The 22764-nt window shown below is 37.1% G+C and overlaps 1 protein-coding gene across 1 annotated transcript in view; it reads left to right on the top strand.

Annotated features, from left to right (window-relative positions):
• The first annotated feature begins 6890 nt into the window (after positions 1-6890).
• Positions 6891-22764, top strand: part of NOL9 (nucleolar protein 9) — a 29528-nt gene continuing 13654 nt past the window's right edge. The window contains exons 1-8 of the mRNA XM_053690387.1: positions 6891-7254; positions 9149-9368; positions 12498-12628; positions 18134-18269; positions 18382-18478; positions 20646-20743; positions 21173-21334; positions 22442-22730. Of these exons, the coding sequence (XP_053546362.1) occupies positions 7027-7254; positions 9149-9368; positions 12498-12628; positions 18134-18269; positions 18382-18478; positions 20646-20743; positions 21173-21334; positions 22442-22730 (1361 nt within the window). The 5' untranslated portion in view covers positions 6891-7026. The remainder of the gene's footprint in view (positions 7255-9148; positions 9369-12497; positions 12629-18133; positions 18270-18381; positions 18479-20645; positions 20744-21172; positions 21335-22441; positions 22731-22764) is intronic.

Below are 22764 nucleotides of genomic sequence, written 5' to 3' on the forward strand. Positions count from 1 at the left end.
AGAGATGCAAATGTCACCTCACTGAAGAAGAGCACTGTACCATGGGCGGCCTGAGGCTTTGACTTTAGCGAGCTGCCGCAGCACAGACGTGATGAGTTTAGTACCTTTTTTTACTAAATGATCAATGAAACATTTCTTGTGATGGTAAATCCTAGTGTTTTTTTAAATGCTTGGATTTACCATCACTTTAAGAAAATCTATTTGAATTAATATTTTGAATTGGATTTATCATTTTTACTTTGAGATCAGGAGAGCTATAGATCCACAGCACATTGCTTCAATACAAGCCGCTGGGGGAACACCCAGTTCTTGGCTGGACAAAACTTAAATCATTCCCCTAAAACGTTTTTTTAAATGTGGGAGGCATGGTAAGGAGATGCATAATTATCTATTCTGTATGGCTGCACATAGTACACAATTATTTACACTGTACAATTTTAAAGGTCAGTAAACACCTTGAGATTTTAATATATAAAATATTTAGTTATGTATAGTAAAGCAACGTTGCAATATACTTTTATTATTTATTTTGCCCCCTTTTCATGTAATTTAGCTCTGAAAAATGTGGGTTTAGTTCTCAGAAATTGAAAAGCACCCTGCTGACTCAAAGCTGACATGTTCACTAATTGGCATTAAATGTTAACAACAGCAAAAGAATGTACTAACACAATGACCATAGCTAACCTTGTTGTCTGTAGACTAAAGCCCAGATTGGCTCTTCCAAATAAGGCAAATGGGGGCTGGAGTTTGGCTATTAACAAATAATTGCATCAAACAAGATGTTAATTTGATTTACAAACGTTTAAACAACAGAAGTACCTTGTAATTACAACGGGCTAGATTACGAGTGGACTGGTAGTTTGAGCTCCCGCTCGCACATTAACCCTGCTAGACTGCAAAAAGCCGAACTTGGATTATCGCGAACGTGAAAAATGGAAAAAAAACTAACGCCCTTACGCACGTGCAAACCTGATCGCGTTTTCTAAAGTGCGCTAATCCAATATTTTACATTCCAATGCTCTTCACATAGCAGAATGTGTTCTATTTATTCTTAAATACACATTTCTATATATATATGATAATATTGTGGTACAATATATATCTATACCTATATATCTATATGATTATATATAGGTATAGATATATACAGATATATATAGGAATATATATTTATAAATACTTAGAACATATTCTGCTATGTGAAGAACATTGGAATGTTAAATATTTACAGTAAATACACACTATATAACACTTTATTAAATATGACTATTACATAAATATGTTTTTACATGTTTTCATCTACTTGACTGCAAAGGGCTCTAATGCACTTATACATATGTATCTTTATATGTATACATGTGTATTTATGTGTTTAGATGTGTATATATGTCTGTAAATACATATATACACATCTACATATGTACAGAGATATAAACATATATGATTATTATTTATTATTATTATTCTTTATTTATAAAGCGCCAATATAATCTGCAGCGCTGTCTGTGGGTACAAAAGTACAACCATGATACAATTTATGAAATAGGACACAATTTAGCAAACAAATACAGTTGGAATTGAGGGCCCTATTCCCGTGGGAACTTACAATCTATATATAGACATATATTTAGAAATATCTATGTATGTACCTCTATGTTAAAGCCCTTGCATACCTAGCTGAGACCTTATATCTTTGAGCCCTAATAACTTTTAATTTTTTTTATTTTAAATAATTGTATTCAGTTTTATTATGAGTGTAACTGTACTCAGGGCCGGCTCAAGATATTGTGCTGCCTGGGTCCAAGAATGAAATGACGCCCCCCCCCCCCCAGTTATAACATTACTAATTATCAACCTACTACCCTGGCCTCTGACCTTACTTACCTGCATGAAACCAATGCTTATGCACAACTGCATAATAGGTGGGAAGGTAGTTTGGGAAAAGATGCACTTGTCCCACCTTGATATGCAATACAACTGTATCATTGCTAAGGAATACTTTATATTAAGAGGTATTAAAGGCACCTAGTAATTGCCAATTCCTATGTACTTTGTATTATGAGACTAAAATGTGAAGTCAGTAACAGTATTATGCAATTTGTTAAGATTTGTATTAACTCTATAGCTTGAGACATTGGGGCCGAATTATCAATGTCTGTCCGACATGATACGCTGTAGTTCTGGTGAACTGCTTGTGCAATGCCATCCCCGGCCGCTAGCAGGGGATGTCAATCAGCCCGATCATATAGGATTGGGCGAATTGATGTCTGCAGCCTCAGAGCAGGCAGACCAGTTATGGAGCAGCGGTCTTAAGACCACTGCTTCATAACTGCTGTTTCCGGTGAGCCTGTATTGAGTCTACAGTGCAATAATTAGCTCTAGAGATACACTATATATGGAAATTAGGATTGATAGTTAGCCTAGAGATATGTACTTTTTGATGTGCTTGGTGCAACTTTTAAGTCTCGCATAATAGTTAAAGGGAAACTGAACCCAAATTTTTTCTTTTGTGATTCCGATAGAGCATGCAATTTCAAGCAACTTTCTAATTTACTCCTATTATCATTTTTTCTTCGTTCTCTTGCTATCTTTATTTGAAAAAGAAGGCATCTAAGCTTTTTTTCTCGGTTCAGTACTCTGGACAGCACTTTTTGATTGGTGGATGAATTTATCCACCAATCAGCAATGACAACCCAGGTTGTTCACCAAAAATGGGCCGGCATCTAAACTTACATTCTTGCATTTCAAATAAAGATACCAAGAGAATAAAGAAAATTTGATAATTAGAAAGTTGCTTAAAATTTCATGCTCAATCTGAATCACGAAAGAAAAAATTTGGGTTCAGTGTCCCTTTAACCAGAGCTCTGAGGTAACGCTATCCAGACGTGTGTTAAATTCAATTGTGCTCAAGTGAATGTGTTTACTTTCAACTCGTAATACTGCGCTACTTCTTACGCGTGCAAAGAGATGCGTTAAACCCCTTTTCACTTGTGCGCAGCTGTTCCATAAGTCTCCTCATTTCCTGATCTTGCTACGTCCTTACATTTATTTTGTAAATAAAACATTTATGTTATGCACTTGATGCCACTGGTCTCATTCCCTTAAGGCTCACCAACAATCTAAACTCTAAGAACCTATTATTGACTCTTCTAGACAATCTATATAAAATGCTTGTATCTCTTTTTCAGAAGGCCTGCCCACAGGTGCAACCATACAGAGACTCAATGGGCAGTGAAGTGTCCACAAATGTATACACTAGTAGGGGGTGCACAAAAGTTCTTCTTAAAAGTCACTGAAACAATTCCTTAGTTCTCATATGATAGGCCTTAGTCCCATAGCCCAACACCTGAAGTATCTCATATGCTTGATTCTTACTTAGCTCTACATAGAACAGGCAGATGTGAAAGGACACGTTGTACATAGAATCAAGTACTTCCTAATGGGAAACCTTGTCTATTACACCTCCCTATTGCTACGGAATCAACTGCTTGCCCCTTTATTTAGCAGCACATTTCTACTGACTGAAGAACTTAAAGGGACAGTCAACACTAAAAATGTTATTGTTTAAAAAGTTAGATAACGCCTTTACTAACCATTCCCCAGCTTTGCACAACCAGCATTGTTATATTAATATAATTTATAACATTTAAACCTCTAAATGTCTGCCTGTTTCTAGGTCACTATAGACAGCCTCTTATCACATGCTTTTTTATTAGCTTTTCACAAAGGGAGACTGCTAGTTCATGTGAGTCATTAAGATAACATTGTGCTCTCTCCGGTGGGTTCTGCACAACATAGCTAAAATGCAAGTCAATAGATAATAAATAAAAAGTCATGTGATTAGGGAACTGTCAAAAGAAGCTTAGATACAAGGTAATTACAGAGATTTAAAATGTATTAATATAACCATGTTTTCTGTGCAAAACTGGGGAATGGGTAATAAAAGTATTATCTTTTTAAACAATAACAAAATTTCAGTTGACTGTCCCTTTAAGGGGAATCGAATAAACCAAGATACATGGTGCTTACACTCAAGAAATACACAGAGACAGTTTAGTGAACGGTCCCACTAAAGACGGACTGAAAGTTTAAATTTCTAGGTCTCATGCTTCCTCCCGATGCTGCCTCACTGGATCCACCTAGTAAGCATGTTTAGATTTGTATATTTACGTTTTGATCACTGAGCAGTCCTAGTTAGTGCAAGCGCTTACCCAGGTGCTGAACCAAAAATGGTCTGGCTCATAAGCTTCGCATTCCTGCTTTTGAAATAAAGATACTAAGAGAACAGAGAAAAAAATGATAATAGGTGTTAATTAGAACTTTGCTTAAAATTGCATACTCTATCTGAATCATAAAAAAAAAAAAAGTTAGGTTTAGTATCCCTTTAATTATTGTTGATTTGTTTTCCCAGTTCTTACAGGAACAAAAAAAGCTCACAATTTCAGAGTGGAATTATAGGAAAAGGGGACAAAACAAATAATTAAAGTAAATTGTAGAGGGTTTTTTTTTATATACGATTTATCAGTTTATATTACCATCTCAAATTGTTTAATGTCCCTTTAAGACTGTCAGAAACAATTGTGGCAATAATGGGCCTAGCAGGACTGTCCTGACCAATTAATTTGCCATTTACAGGTACCATGTGGGAAATGAGGGAATCTGGCATTCCCTACCCTGCTGCCGGGGCTGAAGTTGCCACCCACTCACATACACAGCTTTAGCATGATGAGCAAAAATGCAGGACCCAAGCAGTGAGAAGTCCAATCACTCTGCCCCAAGAAGAAAGAGAGTCAACTTTTGTTTACAGCCCCCTTGTATAATCTTTGCTAATCCAAAGGGAATAATGAAATAAATGGTTTTAGGATCTACAGCACCTATGCATTTATTCCATTGTTGCACTTCTAGCCCTGTAGGTACAAAAGTGGAAAGGGTTTATGTAGACCTTAAATGGTGGGCAGGGCCAGGTGGCTGCAATGTATATCTTATTAGAGAAATTTAAAGTGAAATATTTATTTGTGTTCAGCATCAGTGTAAAAAGATACTTAGTATTCCAATAATAAAGAGCATATTCATTACAGCATTCTTCTTTATTATCAGTGTACAAATACTTAGCATCATTGTACACCTCGGGGTATTATCAGTTAATAAATGTTTATCATGATTATACAGCCTAGTCAACAAGTATCTTCATGTAGCTCACATTTTTAGAGGTACTCATCATCATTATGCTGGAGAGCATTATTACCAGTGAATAAATACTCCACATTACTATCCTGCCCACCCTACTCATTATGAAATATAAATACTGAGCACCGTTATACAGCTTGCTCTTTATCAGTTAACCCCTAAGTAGGGTTGCCACCTCAGCCATGTTTTCTTGGATACTTATGAGTTACACATGCTGCAGGGTGTGCAGGGAGGAACATGTATTGTGTTTCTGGACAGCACTATTTATATTCCTCCCTGCACACCCTACAGCATGTGTAACTTATAAGTGTTCTGTATTTTAAGGGACGGGTGGCAACCCTACCCCTAAGTGATCAGTTTGGGACCAGGACTATTTTTACATTTCTGCGGTGTTTGTGTTTAGCTTCAAATTTCCTTTTACTCATTTACTGTACGCACACATATTATATACCGTTTTTCTCGCCATTAAATGGGCTTTCTAAAGATACCATTATTTTCATCATGTCTTATAATGTACTATAAAAAATTATAAAATATGATGAAAAAAAGGGAAAAAAAACACACACTTTTTCTAACTTTGACCCCCTACACATCTATAACCACCAAAAAACAGCAAAGCTAAATAGTTTCTAAATTTTGTCCTGAATTTTAGAAATACCCAATGTTTACATGTTCTTTGCAAGTTATAGGGCAATAAATACAAGTGGCACTTTGCTATTTCCAAAATTAGCGCTAGTTACATTGTAACACTGATATCTGTCAGGAATCCCTGAAAATCCCTTGACATGTATACAGGTATATATAAATATTTTAGTTGACAACCCAAAGTATTGATCTAGGCCCATTTTAGTATATTTCATGCCACCATTTCACCGCCAAATGCGATCAAATTAAAAAAATTGTTGCATTTTTACTAACTTTTTCACAAACTTTAGGTTTCTCACTGAAATTATTTACAAACAGCTTGTGCAATTATGGCATAAATTGTTGTAAATTCTTATCTGGGATCCCCTTTGTTCAGAAATAGCAGACATTTATGGCTTTAGCATTACTTTTTGGTAATTAGAAGGCCGTTAAATGCTGGTGCGCACCACACTTGTATTATGCCCAGCAGTGAAGGGGTTAGATAGTTTGTAGGGATAATTTTAACTTTAGCGTAGTGTAGTAGACAACCCAAAGTACTGATCTAGGCCCATTTTGGTATATGTCATGCCACCATTTCACCGCCAAATGCGATCAAATAAAAAAAATCGTTCACTTTTTCACAAACTTTAGATTTCTCACTGAAATTACTTACAAACAGTTTGTGCAATTATGGCACAGATTCGCAATAAAATTTGCTCTTTTTTTTTTATATAAATCCCACTTTTTCTGTAGTGTAGCTGACCCTCTCAATACCCTACTCCCCTCCCAGATCCCTTTCTGGTCCCAGTTGTACATTGCTGCTACTTCAACAAAGGATATTAAAATAATGCAGCACATTTGAAATTGAAGCAAAATGAATCACTCATAAAAGAAAAATGTTGGGTTTCATGTCCCTTAATAAAAATATATATATAAAATATATAAATAATGGTCCTGGCAATACAACACGTACCCAGGTATTCTACTCTTTTAGTTATGATAGATAAAGTTAGTCACGTGTTATAGGGAGGTGTGGTTTGTTAGAGTATCGCAAAAAGTGTCCAACAAGGAAATAACCCTGGGTCTTACATCTCCTAAAACGCTTGTAAAGCTTGTAGCTAGTTGGGCCAGGGTTATGTGACTGTCGTCCCTTTACGCTGATATTGCACCGTGCTTCTCAAACCCCCAAATAATTATATTTTAAACGTTTTCGGTATGAAAAACCGACCCTTGTCTGCTCGTCCCGGGGTTTCTTACAAGATCCGCCCGGGAAAAAGGGATCGTTATGGGAATGTGCAGCTCTGCAAGCTGGCCGCCAAAACAGGCGAGGGCCTCAAACCGAGCTCCAGCGCAGCAGAGGAGGGAGAGATCCAGCAGAACCCGGGGTTTGAAGCGGTGCTAGTAGAGGACGGGGTCTGTGTAGTTGTGCTGAATGCCGGGCAGGTCTGTGCCGGTCACACTGGCTTTGTCCATTCTCTGTGTGTCACCTGTTTGCTGGGTTCTATGGGTCAGACTGTAGAACTAGAAAGGGGTTAAATAAATAGTCTGTTTTTTTTGTCTAATACTTTATTATAATAACCTCAAGCTTTATTTAATACATTTCTCACTTGCCAACCCCATAACAAGGCGCAGAATTAGATGTTAAATGACTAATTTAAAACTAATAAAATTGTGTTTACCCTCTGTCTTCATGGCCCTATATAAAGGTGGATTATTAGTTTAGCTTCTCATCACAAGCTAAATCATTGCTTTAAAGGGATATGTAAACCAAAAATTGTTTTTTCAAAATTCAGATACAGAGCAGGCAAATTTAAACAACTTTCTAATTTACTCATAATTTTTTCTTTGTTCTTTTGGTATCTTTTGTTGAACAGCAGGGCCATATTCTTAGGCGCTGGCCCATTTCTGGAGCACTATATAGCAGCAGTTTTGCATGTAGTGTTCCAGAAGCCTCCTAGGTATCTTTTCAACACAGAATATCAGAGGATCAAAGCAAATTTAATAAAAAAGTCGGATTCACAAAATAAAATGTTTGGGTTTCATATCCCTTTAATAGCAGTGAGGATACTAGGTAGTTTATATGCAGATATTATCTTAGGACAAAAATCAGCAATATGTGCTTGTACAATAACTTAAAGTGAAGGTAACGTCAAGCTAACTGCGTTTCGGCAATTGAACAATTGCATAAAATAATCCTGTTTCATTCATGGATTCGTCAATCAACGCTTATTTAGCAGTTATAATACCTTATAAATGATATATGTATTAACGCTGTTCGTTAGTCCGCATTATTCTAATTTTTCGTCATTGATGACGATTTATACAATTTCCAATCAATGCTGCCCCACCCGGGGTGTTCAACCACCTTTACAAATACGCCCATTGTATAATGTGCGCATGCGCAATATAATTGGCGCATGCAGGCAAAAATACTGATTCTTTTTCTGTGTATATGTGCATTCATAAGCCGCGCATGTTCTGTTACAGCCAGCACGATCGATACAGTTAAGTGAAGAGACTGAAGTTTAAGCGGAGACTGGCGCATGCGCATATACATCTATTCACAGAAGCGCGCTTCATAGCTATGTATAGAGCGGGTGGGACCATTCTATACGTCACACATTGAAAAAGCAGGAAGTATTGGATAGGAGGAGTTGGCAACGAAACGGTACAGATTTTTAAACTTGTATAAAATAACAATACATTTTTTTTTTTTTTAAACTTAGCGACAATGTTTAACTGAGACTTAATATAAGCGTAGCATAGATCCAGAATGGTTAACATTACCTTCACTTTAAAGGTAATAGGCTGCATTGTATCAGCTACGTACTGTGACCCTGTAAGAATGTTAATCTGTTATAAATATAAGCAAAAAAATGTGTAGATACAAAATATATAATATTTAGTCATGGATGGCAGAGTAGAAGATGTATATACTCCCTTTTTTTTTTTTTTTTTTTTTTTTTTTTATAGAAGAAGAAAGTGTTTAAAATTAAGCAGAATCAATCTGTGCTAAACCTCTTTAAGGTAAGGTGAGGGCTTCTCCCCTATCTTCTACTGCATATGTGTGAACCACAGTGTGTGGTCATACCACATCCATATGGACATGATTGTGATTGGTTAGCAAGGAGCATTATGTACACGGACACAGGGAAATCAGTGCAACCCCCCCAAACCATTAAACTTATATGGCAAAACAAAGCCACATTATTCATTTAAAAATGCTTCTTGAATATTATGAGGATGCAGTGTTCAACGTGTGTTTGCTGTCCCTTTATGACATTTGACTTATTCAATTGGATTAATGTTTTTTTTTTCTTTTATTCTTTATTTTCAGAAACTAACTTTCACAGGGAAATGCAGCCTAACGTGTTTATATGGCAGTGTCCAAGTGTTTGGCTTCACCATTTACCAGGACCAAACAACATGTGAGTTGTTTTCCCCTAATACACAGTCACCTTTGACAATTGAAGGGCTGATGAATAAGAGAACGTCAAAAACAAGGAAAGAGATTCGTATGGAAGCCAGAGCACTTTTACGAGGACACCTCCCTCTTGGTAAGATATATTTTTGTGTAAGAAGTTTTAAAGTGGTGCTTTTAATGGCATGGGTATGACTAATTTAGATTTCAATGGAAACTATTTTTTTTAATATACTTTTTAACATACCTAGTTAGGCTCAGGGCCGCAGTGTACTGCTGAGAGCTAACTGGTGGTTGGGTTGGTGGCTTCAAGCATATGCCTCTTGTCATTGGTTCACCAGATGTTTTCTTTTAAATATATTTTTATTACAGAGAGTTCAGGTTTACAACATATTAACAGATACATACATATAATTCAAAATTAAATATAATGATACAGAATATCTTCACAACAGATATTAAGTTGTCAATCAGTGAATTCCATACTAGTACAGTTAATTACGGCCTATGCTTGACCCGCTCAGACCTCGGATCTTTTCTCACTTGATTGATACCCAATCTCTCTTATTTTAACTTTTTCAATACTGGACTGACCCCTAATACTAATCATAGTTATAAGCCTCTTACTTTGAGGTCAAAAAGAAGAAAGGAAAAAAAGAGAAAAAAAAAAAAGAAAAAGAAAGAAAAAACATATTACTAACATCATTTCTCTATCAGAGTCCAGAGAAAGAAAGAAGAAAAAAAAAAAAAAAAAAAAAGGGGGGGAACACAAAAGAAGGGGAAAATAAAAATGTCTCCTCCACTCCTTCCCCCTATTAATACCATGCTACTGGAAAAATATCACGTAAAATTAAACCTTCGAAATATATAGACTTATGGAATGATTTAGTGAGTATATATTGTGTGGAGAGAGGATATGACTTTATGATTTTCAGCCATTTGTTAAAGAAACTTTGTATTTGTTTATCACATGTACTACATATATTGTATTGCTCGAACATAATCTGTGTTTTAACCGCATTTAAAAATATACTAAAAAGAGGAGGTTTATTATTTTTCCAGTTCTTCAGAATTAAGTTCCGAACTATAAGAATAATAGTATTCGCTAAATTATGAGATGCTACATCCGATACTAAGAATACTATGGACTTTGGGTCAAGCACTAGAATCTCCTTTGTATTTTTATTTAACCAGTGATTTACCTTACACCATAGTTGATTTATTTTCGGACAAAACCAAAAACAGTGGAGTAAATCTGCTGCAGGGAAATGGCATTTATAGCACTGGCCTTGCGTTTCTGAAGACCAGCGTATAAGTCTTTTTGGTGAAATATACGCATTATTAAGAAGTTTTAAGTGTGATTCTTTCAGGAGGAGGGGAGGAGAGCATTGTTCACCCACTTAATACTTCTACTAATTGTTTCAACATCCATCCCATCAAAGTATTTGGTCCAGTATACTAGACATAGATCCAAAATTAACTGGCCCTGTTTTGCAAGCAAGATTTTATAAAGTAGTGAGATTTAATGATTCCCCTGCCTGTATAGGTTAATATAGTCGCCAACTCTATCATATTTCCCATGCCAGGGCCCCAATTGTAACTTTTCCTGTATAAAGTGCCGTATCTGGAGATAGGCATAAAAGGATTTGTTCGAAAGATTATACTGCGTAGCTATACTCTCGAAGGTGCGCACCCCAAGGCCATCATCTAGTAGCTGTGCTATCAGGGTTAAACCCTTGCTGGCCCACCCACTGAATATTGCATTTTGAAGTCCCGGCTGGAATTCCGGGTTACCTCTAATTGGGAGAAAGGTGGATAAATGAAAATTAATCTTAAGTCGAAGACAAAATTGCTGCCAGGCCTTAACAACATTATATATACCAGTCAATGTTTTAATTTCTCCAGGAAGTCGCTTATAAGGACAATGTAAAGCCGCTATAATGGAGAAGGGCTTTATAAGATTTTCCTCTGATTTACTGTTTGTCAGATAATCAGAAGAAAGTAACCAATCTACTCCAAACCGTGCGAGAATGGCTATATTGTATAACTTAATATCCGGAAGCGCTAGACCTCCGAACTCCTTAGCTTGGCAGAGCTTTCTAATAGAGAGCATATGTCTACCTTTATTCCAGATAAGATTCGCACAGGCTCGATTGAATAACTTAATGTCCTTGTCCAGAATAAATAACGGCAGATTATTCATAATATATAGTAATTGGGGAAAAAGTATAGATTTAATAAGCATAATCTTAGCGGTTGCTGAGAGTGGAAAGAGACTCCAGCGATGAAATTTAGAAGTAATATTAGAAAAAAATACAGTATAGTTGAGTTTATACCATAGCTTAGGGTCTTTATGCAATTGTATCCCTAGATATCTAAAACTTTCTACTTCTCTGAAGTTATGCTGCGTAAAGCTCTCCTGGTGTTTGTGAATCCATAATATCTCTGATTTGAGAGCATTCACTTTGTAACCGGAAATTAGACTAAACTGTTCTAAAATTTTTAGTGCTTTAGGTATGCTTCTTTTAGTATTTTTAAAATACAGTAACGGGTCATCAGCGTATAGTGAAAGAACACAGGATTGCAATCCAAACTTCACCAGATGTTTTCAGTTAGCTCCCAGTACTTAATTGCTGCTCTGGAGCAGACTTTAACTATGTGTTTAACCTTTTTTTTTTTTTTGTGGGTGGGGGTGGAACACACAGTTATATGGAAGCAATAATGAAATGCTCTAACATAGGAGAGCATTTTCTTGCAGTAAAGCAATGTGGTAATGTACTCAGAAAGTTCTTGCATGCTACCAGTATGTTTCTACTAAGTCATTTAAAGGGTCAGTAGAACTGCAAGATGCAGAGTGCAAAAAAAATTACTCTGTCATGTGACAGCCATTAGCCAATCACAGGTGCATATAAGTATACATTGTGAACTCTTTCACATGCTCAGTGTAGTAGTTGCCTCTGAAAGTGTGCATATAAAAAAACTGTGCACATTATTTTTTTTAAGTATCTCAAAACTGCATGCTCTGTTGGAAAGTTTAATTTTGATTTAAGTGTCCTTTTAAAAAAAATTACTATGTATGTACACGTATGTACACACACGTATGTATCTACACATATGTACATGTATGTATATATGTGTGTGTATATATATATATATATATATATATATATATATATATATATATATATATATATATATATATATATATATATATATATATATATATTTATATATATATTTATTAAAACATTTTATTCCCTTATAGATGCAAGACGAACACTTATGCAAAGCTTTAAATCTTCAAGCTCCATATTATTACTTGAGCGTTTGGAAGATACAATGACTAGCTATATTTTGAGTCACCCAGATTTTTCTACGGTGTTTTCCAGCAAAGCGGTAAGGTCTTCAACAAATTTCTTGTAGAAATTTAGTAACTGTGGTCTGTGTTTTTAGAAGTTTATGATCTTTCTAATTCTTTTTTTTCATATTGTAAAGTGTATATTCAGCTATAACAAAAAATGGGACTCATTTATCAATTTTAAATTTTATTTTATAGAACATTCCATGTACTGTATATATTTTAAACTAGCTAATGTTCCCATTTTTTTAATAACAATTATTCTAGATCTTTTTAATTCTGTACTCCTAACAGGACAGTGGAAATCACTAAAAAGGACATAAAACCCAAACATTTTACTTTCATTATTTGAATCGAGCACTTTTTTTATTTTTTTTTATTTTTTTTATTTAAGTAAATTGAAAATCACATGCTCTCTGAACCCCGAAGGAAAAAAAAACTTGGGTTTCATGTCCCTTTTTTAAGTGATGGTAAATTTAACATATACTTAAATCCTTTCCTGTATCTACCTAATATTTATATGTACCTTTATTCATCAATTTTATTTGCATATGTGCTAAAGCAATAGTTTTGCTCCATTTTCAATATATTACTATATCTCCCTCTGGCCACCCACTACAAATTTTAGTTTTTTTATAAGGTAATGTTTTCACCTCTGATCCAATAGACATTCTAGCCATATGGCAATACATAAAAGATATTGCAGTGCATGCCCTCTGACCTCCTGTATTGATCCAAGCATTGATGGTTCCCAATTAGTTCCACTGTCGGGAGCGTGCATTGCTGTCGGCATAGAAAGTGGGTGGGACTGCTCTCCAGGTCACTACACTACAGAAACGCTGTTGGTCACTTTATATTCATTATTATTATTATTATTATTATTATTATTATTATTATTATTATTATTATAATTTATTTGTATAGCGCCGCCAAATTCCGTAGCGCTGGGTACAATGATGGGGGTATACAATGACAAAGATTTGTGATACAATACAAAACATAACAAGACTAAACAAATCTAGCACAGGAGGAAGAGGGCCCTGCTCCGGAGAGCTCACAGTCTATAGGTTTAGGGTGCAGAGACATAAGGTTGGGGTAGCTTGTTACATCGGTTGTATTTGCAGCAGAGAGTCAGGCAGTTCATGTACACGTATTAGCTTGGTTCGGTTGCGGGATGGAGGAGAGATGGTAAGCCTCTCTGAATAGGTGGGTTTTCAAGGATCTTCTGAAGCTATACAAGGTTGGAGACAGTCTGATGGAGCGGGGTAGAGAGTTCCAGAGGACAGGAGCAGCACGTGCAAAGTCTTGGAGGCGGGAGTGGGATGTAGAGATAACAGGAGTGTAGAGACGTAGGTCAGAGGTTGATCGAAGAGGACGGGATGGGGAGTATTTCACGATGAGAGAGGAAATATAGTTGGAAGTTAGACTGTTGAGTGCTTTGTAGGTTAGGGCTAATACTTTAAATTGTATTCTGGAGTGTATGGGGAGCCAGTGTAGAGACTGGCAGAGCGGAGCAGCTGATGTAGATCGTCGACTTAGGTGGATGAGTCTAGCAGAAGCATTCATAATAGATTGGAGGGAGGAGAGGCAGTGTTTTGGAAGGCCATTTAAGAGTAGATTGCAATAATCAATGCGTGACAGGATGAGGGAATGAATAAGTATTTTTGTAGTATTTTGAGTAAGGAAGGGACGAATTCTGGAAATGTTGCGTAGGTGTGAACGGCAGGATTTGGTAAGCGTTTGTATATGTGGGTTGAATGTGAGTTCTGAGTCTAGTGTGACCCCAAGGCAGCGGACCTGGGGTGAGGTGTTGAGAATAGAGTCTCCAACCATCAGAGAAATGTCAGGTGTCGGATGTCTCGAAGAGGGGGGAATAAGAAGCAGCTCAGTTTTGGACAGATTGAGTTGGAGGTAGTGTGAAGACATCCAAGAGAAAATTGCAGAGAGGCAGTCAGAAATCTGGTTGAGTAAAGAGGGAGAGATATCAGGAGAGGAAAGATAGATTTGGGTATCATCAGCATATAGGTGGTACTGGAATCCAAAGGAGTCTATAAGTTTTCCAAGGCAGGATGTATAGAGAGAGAAAAGCAAGGGGCCCAAGACAGAGCCTTGCGGTACTCCAACTGAGAGAGGCATAGGATCACAAGATATGTTGTTAAAGGAAACTGAAAACGAGCGGTTTGAAAGATATGATGCAAACCAGGAGAGGGCTGTGTCTCGGATGCCGAATGAATGGAGTATTTTTAGGAGGAGAGGATGGTCAACTGTGTCAAAAGCTGCAGACAGGTCAAGAAGAATTAGTAATGAGTAATGGCCTTTTGCTTTGGCTGATAGCAGGTCATTTGTTACTTTAGCAAGAGCGGTTTCTGTTGAGTGTTTAGGGCGGAAACCAGATTGTAGTGGATCAAGTAAGGAGTTAGTTGTGAGAAATTGAGTTAGCCGATTATAGACTAGTCGTTCCAATAATTTTGAAGCAAAGGGAAGTAAGGAGACCGGTTGATAGTTAGAAGGCGTGGAGGGGTCAAGCGAGGGCTTTTTTAGGATTGGTATGATTGACGCATGCTTGAATGTGTCAGGAAATGTGCCAGCAGTGAGGGATTGGTTAAAGAGATGAGTTAGGGTAGGGGTTAGTGAAGCAGAGAGAGGGGGAATAAGTCGTGAAGGAATATGGTCAAGTGGGCAGGTTGTGAGATGAGCCGAGGATAGGAGTGCAGAGACTTCTTCCTCTGTTACAGGAGGGAAATAGCATAGATTTTTGTTAATAGAAGGGGTGGGTAGGATCGCTGGGTTTGCGGGGTGCGAGGTGCAGATCTCTTTTCTAATGGTGTCAATTTTATTTTTGAAGTGATCAGCAATAATTTGAGCAGTGAGGTTGGTAGTGGGCGGGGGGGCAGGCGGACGTAGAAGGGAGTTAAAGGTTGAGAACAGTTTTCTGGGGTTGGATGCATGAGATGACACGAGGGAGGAGAAATAGACTTGTTTTGCCAGGCTGAGTGCAGAGTTGTAGGACTTAAGGGTGAATTTATAATGTTGCAAATCAGCAAAGGTGCGTGATTTCCTCCACTGCCGTTCAGCGGCCCGTGAGCATCGCTGAAGATATCTGGTCTGTTTAGTGTGCCACGGTTGCCGTCGAGTGATTGATGTACGTCGAAGAGTGGAGGGTGCAGTTTTGTCAAGTGTTGATTTTAGTGCTGAATTATACTGTAGAGTCACGAGGGTTGGACAAGAGAGGGCTGAAATGTCAGAGAGCAGAGGACTCAGTTGAGTGGAAAAGTCTGTGAGATCCAAGTCATTTAAATTCCTGTGAGGTAGCAGTTTTTTGGGGGCTTGCAAAGATGTAGCAGGTAGAGTGAGAGAGAAAGTTAATAGATGGTGGTCAGAGAGAGGAAAGGGGAAGTTAAGGGAGTTGGAAACAGCACAGAGATTTGTGAAGACCAGGTCTATGGAGTTGCCTTCACAGTGTGTTGGAGATGTTGTCCACTGGGACAGGCCTAAAGAGGTGGTAAGGGATAGAAGTTTAGAGGCAGCAGGCGTGTTAGGCTTATCAAGGGGTATGTTGAAGTCCCCTAAGATGAGAGAAGGGACATTAGAAGATAGAAAATGTGGAAGCCAGGTTTTAAAGTGGTCCAGAAATTGTGATGCTGGGCCAGGGGGCCGATAGATAACTGCAACACGAAGAGCTATAGGGGAGAAGAGGCGGATAGCGTGAATTTCAAAAGATGAGAATGAAAGAGAGGGGGGTGAAGGAATGCAGTGAAAGGTACTGTGTGGAGACAGGAGAATTCCTACTCCTCCTCCTTGTTTGTCTCCAGGCCTGGGAGTGTGACTGAAGTGCAGGCCGCCATAGGACAGAGATGCTACAGCAGTTGTGTTAGAGGAGGAGAGCCAAGTTTCAGTGAGGGCTAACAGGTTAAGTGAACGTGAAATAAATAGGTCGTGAATAGCTGTAAGCTTATTGCATACCGAGCGTGCATTCCAAAGGGCACATGAGAATTGGGGTGTACTAATAGAGGTGCAGTTAATGAGGTTTAGAGGGTTACGTGTGCAAGGTGTATGAGGTGTCATTTGGGGTGGACCTGGGTTAGGCGAGACATCCCCAGCTGCAAGAAGAAGAAAGATGGTGAGTGAAAGGAGATGAGAATGTGTCTTATGTGAGTGTTTAATTTTAGGATTAGTAAAGCATGGCTGGCTGAGGGATGTGAGATAGGAATAAAGTTCATGTTTGTTGTAGAGGGGGGAAGGTAGAAGGGAAGGAGAAATATGAATGTTCTGAGTGCTGTTTGTGAATGGAAGAGCTGTGACTTTAAGGAGAAGGGAGGAAAAGGTTAAAGCAGACATTAGAAAGTGTAGCATGCTTGCATTTATTTTTTGGAATCTGAAAGTACTTATTTCTGTTGTCCACTCCTTTGTATAACTCTGTTGTTATAACTCTCTCTACACTTATGAACTAGCACACTCCGTTGTTATAACTCTCTCTACACTTATGAACTAGCACACTCTGTTGTTATAACTCTCTCTACACTTATGAACTAGCACACTCTGTTGTTATAACTCTCTCTACACTTATGAACTAGCACACTCTGTTGTTATAACTCTCTCTACACTTATGAACTAGCACACTCCGTTGTTATAACTCTCTCTACACTTATGAACTAGCACACTCCGTTGTTATAACTCTCTCTACACTTATGAACTAGCACACTCCGTTGTTATAACTCTCTCTACACTTATGAACTAGCACACTCCGTTGTTATAACTCTCTCTACACTTATGAACTAGCACACTCTGTTGTTATAACTCTCTCTACACTTATGAACTAGCACACTCCGTTGTTATAACTCTCTCTACACTTATGAACTAGCACACTCCGTTGTTATAACTCTCTCTACACTTATGAACTAGCACACTCCGTTGTTATAACGCTCTCTACACTTATGAACTAGCACACTCTGTTGTTATAACTCTCTCTACACTTATGAACTAGCACACTCCGTTGTTATAACTCTCTCTACACTTATGAACTAGCACACTCCGTTGTTATAACTCTCTCTACACTTATGAACTAGCACACTCCGTTGTTATAACTCTCTCTACACTTATGAACTAGCACACTCCGTTGTTATAACTCTCTCTACACTTATGAACTAGCACACTCCGTTGTTATAACTCTCTCTACACTTATGAACTAGCACACTCTGTTGTTATAACTCTCTCTACACTTATGAACTAGCACACTCTGTTGTTATAACTCTCTCTACACTTATGAACTAGCACACTCCGTTGTTATAACTCTCTCTACACTTATGAACTAGCACACTCCGTTGTTATAACTCTCTCTACACTTATGAACTAGCACACTTAGGGAACTACACACAGTGCTGCTATGGTCTAACAAAATCATTATATTTTTTATTTATTTTTTACAAAAAAAAAATTCTACTGGCTTGCTTTTCATTCATCCATATAAGAATTTTTTTTTTTAAATAAGAATTTATGCTGTCAAATCTGTAAATTAATTTCTTGATCTTTTGATATTGTATCAGAAAGAAAAAAGTTCTACATTGTTGGACAACCTAGTTCTGCACTCTGTTGGAATTGAAAATTGTGATCCAGAGTGTGGTATCAAGATATCAGAAAAATGCCTTGTAGCGGTAAAGGAAATTATTCATGCCTGCCTTGGTATGTACGTTGAAACAGAATTGTCTCTTATGTTAAAGAAGTGTTTTGTGTACGTGTAGTTAGGTTTTTCACTTTGATAAAAACTCGATAAAAAATTTCTTATCTTTTACAGAAGAAGATAATGGCTGCCCAGTCATCCTTGTATGTGGTCCTAAAAATGTTGGAAAATCTACTTTTAATCGGTATCTTATTAATCAGTTATTAAACCAGTAAGTAGAACTAGCACCTTAATGGTAGTTTTAAACTTTAGAAAACGCATGTGAAACAGCACTGTCTAAGTATGTTATAAAAGCTTTGTGGTATGATAAAGGTTTAGACCTGTCTAACTGATTTTTAAAGGAGCAAGAAATCCTTGTTTGTGCAGAACTCATCCAATGGGACAGATTGCTTACTGGCTGATAAAGAAAGCATCCACAGCCCTGTTGATTGACTGTGGCAACCTCAAAGCACATGAATAAAACTAGTCTCATCTCAAGGTCACCGCAGAACTTGCCAGCTGATAGGGGTTAACCTCAGGAGGTTTTCTAAAGTATAATAAACCATTCACATAAAAACATGTTAGAGGGACAGTCTAGTCCAAAATAAACGTTCATGATTCAGATAGTGCATGTCATTTTAAACAATTTTCCAGTTTACTTTTATTACCAATTTTGCATTGTTCTTTTGGTATTCTTAGTTGAAAGCTAAACCTAGGAGGTTCATATGCTAATTTCTTAGACATTGAAGGCTGCCTCATTTTCAGAATGCATTTTGACAGTTTTTCACCACAAGAGGGTGTTAGTTCATGTGTGTCATATAGACAACACTGTGCTCATGCACGTGGAGTTACCTGGGAGCCAGCACTTATTGGCTAAAATGCAAGTCTGTCAAAATAACTGAAATAAGGGAGCAGTTTGCAGAGGCTTAGATACAAGATAATCATAGAGGTAAAAAGTATATTAAAGGACCAGTCATAATCAACAAATGCAAGATAACAAGACAATGCAATAGCACTTAGTCTGAACTTCAAATTAGTAGTAGATTTTTTTTCTGACAATTTTAAAAGTTGTCTTTTTCCACTCCCCCTGTACCATGTGACAGCCATCAGCCATTCACAAATGCATACACGTACCATGTGACAGCCATCAGCCATTCACAAATGCATACACACTTATTCTTGCACATGCTCAGTAGGAGCTGGTGACTCAAAACGTTTAAATATAAAAAGACTGTGCACATTTTGTTAATGGAAGTAAATTGGAAAGTTGTTTAAAATGGCATGCTCTATCTGAATAATGAAAGTGTAATTTTGATTAGGTGTCCCTTTAATATAACTGTTGGTTATGCAAAACTGGGGAATGGGTAATATAGGGATTGTCTACCTTTTACAGCGTTAAAAATTCTTGTGTCGACTGTCCCTTTAATACAAACAAACAAACAAAAAAAACTCATACTATGGCTTGCATTGAATGGTTTATTCTACTTAAAGGGACAGACTACACCAGAATATTTATTGGTTTAAAAGATAGATAACCCCTTTATTACCCATTCCCTAGTTTTGCATAACCAACACAGTTATAGTAATACACCTTTTACCTCTGTGATTATCTTGTATCTAAGCCTCTGAAAACTGCCCCTTTTTTCAGTTCTTTTGACAGACCTGCATTTTAGCCAATCAGTGCTGGCTCCTAGGAACTCCACGTGCGTGAGCACAGTGTTATCTATGAAACACATGAACTAACACCCTCTAGTGGTGAAAAACTGTCAAAATGCCCTAAACTAAGAGGTGGCCTTCAAGGGCTTAGAAATTAGCATATGATCCCCATAGATTTAGCTTTCAACTAAGAATACCAAGAGAACAAAGCAAAATTGGTGATAAAAGTAAATTGGAAAATTGTTTAAAATTACATGCCCTATCTCCGAATAATGAAAGTTTGTTTTGGACTAGACTGTCCTTTTTAAGAAAACTTCTAGGCATTAATAATTATTATATCAGAACGTCTGTTACAAGACAGTAGCCAGGCACCTAGTATAGTGACGGACGGAACATAAGAAGAAAATCTTTTATATTTGATCTTTTTTACAAAATATGTATGCATGCACTGGATGTCAATCAAAATTTAAAGTGAAGCGCTGAAGCGTAAGTAGAGAGGTGGCCATATGCTTAAACAATTTACTGGGCACAGGTGACTGAGTTTTAGCCAGTCTGACAATACCTGCATTAAACTAAAATTGTTAATTCTTTAGTTATGTTTCCCACTTCTTTGTTTTAAATTTACTGTTCAGCACAGTGCAATTAAATAAAAATGTCTTAGATTTAATTTGTTCTCCTCCTTTGTAATAATAAATTACTTATTATCAAGACTTTAGCTGTATTAATGATGCTTTCCTTTCTAGCATATCATGTGTAGGCTATTTGGACTGTGACTTGGGACAAACAGAGTTCACTCCTCCTGGATGTGTATCCTTACTGAGCATAACAAAGCCGGTTCTTGGTATGTATCTGTTTTTAAAAACCTTGCTTAAGTAGAATTTAAAAGGAACATCTGTGTTCTCCATAGAAAACCTTTCAAACTGGGAAGCATTATAATGTAGCCGGTGGGGCCTTGCAATACTTTGTAATATAAAAATTGTTTTCTAGCCAAAGCATAAGCTTTATTGCCTAATTTAACAAATGTATTCAATTATATTTTTGTTCAATAAACCTTTTTAAAAAAGGAATATTCACTAAATTTAGGTTCATTTGGTTTACATTTTAGTCAGGTGGTTAGTAAAATCAGCCGGGTGGTGCAACCGTTAAATATATCCTGGGTAGAACACTAGACATTTTATGTACTTTTAAATATGGATATCTGGGAGGGGCACGTGATGTTGTACTACTACAAAATTGCTGATTTCAACAACTTTGTTTTTGTTGATGCCAGGTCCACCATATACCCACCAAAGAGAAGCTTATAAAATGGTTTATTTTGGAGAAACCTCTTGTGAACAGGATATGGAGCGTTTTATTGAATCTGTGAAATATGTCATGACTTCCTATAAACGAGAAGAACCGCTGATTATAAATACAATGGGATGGGTTAAAGGTATTATTTGTGTGATTTTATTAATTTCAACATTTGATAAAGAAGCTTGGCCAATGATTCTCCTTTAGGCCAGGAGACAGGACATATTTAAATGATATCTGTGTGTAAGCACAGATTAACTCATTAGTGGACCATACACTTGTAAATAATCTCACGGTGATATCCCAGTGAGGTAGATATATACCTGTAGAGTGAGAAAATGAGATGTTATACAGGCAAGCCTAAAGCGTAGTTAGTTTGTGCATGGCCCATTGAGTATGTATCAACCCATCATAAGTGTTGTACATACTCTATATGCATAATACCTGTATACACACAAGTTTTATAGAAATGGCCCTTTAAAGGGACAGTCTACACCAGAATTTTTATTGTTTTAAAAGATAGATAATCCCTTTATTACCAATTTCCCAGTTTTGCATAACCAACACAGTTATATTAATATACTTTTAACCTCTGTGATTATCTTGTATCTAAGCCTCTGCAAACTGCCCCTTTGTTTCAGTTCTTTATGACAGACTTTCAGTTTAGCCAATCAGTGCCTGCGCCCAGATAACTTCACGAGCACAGTGTTATCTATATGAAATACGTGAACTAACACCCTCTAGTGGTGAGAAACTGTTAAAATGCATTCTGAAAAGAGGTGGCCTTCAAGGTCTAAGAAATTAGCATATGAACCTCCTAGGTTAAGCTTTCAACTAAGAATACCAAGAGAACAAAGCAAAATTGGTGATACAAGTAAATTGGAAAATTGTTTGAAATGACATGCTCTATCTGAATCATGAAAGTTTATTTTGGCCTAGACTGTCCCTTTAAGCACACCAGTTAAAAATACACTCAAATGATTGCATTTTATGTTATTTCAAAATGTCTTCAGTACATTTAAACATTCCTCTGGTTGGTGATCAATGTTTTCCTCTGCTCAAATATTATGATCCGCTAATGGCGTGAGGTCTGGTTATCTGTATGGGAACTCTAGATGATAACGCATCTTTCTTACCTTGCCTTCCTATCACAAAATATTCATAGTAATATATTATCTGGTTAATTACACACTGTTGTATATTCCAAGCTAGTGATTTTGTTTTTACCCCTTTTGCATTCTTTAAGGGTTTGGATTGCTGCTTCTCATTGATTTAATCCGTCTTCTATCGCCCAGTCACATTGTACAAATTCTTGCCAAAGGCGGCGACGTCATGGAGCCTCTTACGCCAAAATATCTTCAGCATTCCCCTGGTTTCCTAACAAAAGGGACTTCTCGGACAAAGAGTAAAGATAGTGAATTTGAGTCCTCCGATGAAGAGAGACAAGAACATCTACACAGTATCAGGACTCCTACTGATCAGCATCTCTTTACTGTTGAGACAGATTTCATAGGAGCAGGAGAAACCTCTCGTGTGTAAGTAATTTTTTTTCTTTTCTTTAAAAGGGAT

The sequence above is a fragment of the Bombina bombina genome, chromosome 8, assembly GCF_027579735.1.
Source record: "Bombina bombina isolate aBomBom1 chromosome 8, aBomBom1.pri, whole genome shotgun sequence".
Classification (NCBI taxonomy): Eukaryota; Metazoa; Chordata; class Amphibia; order Anura; family Bombinatoridae; genus Bombina; species Bombina bombina.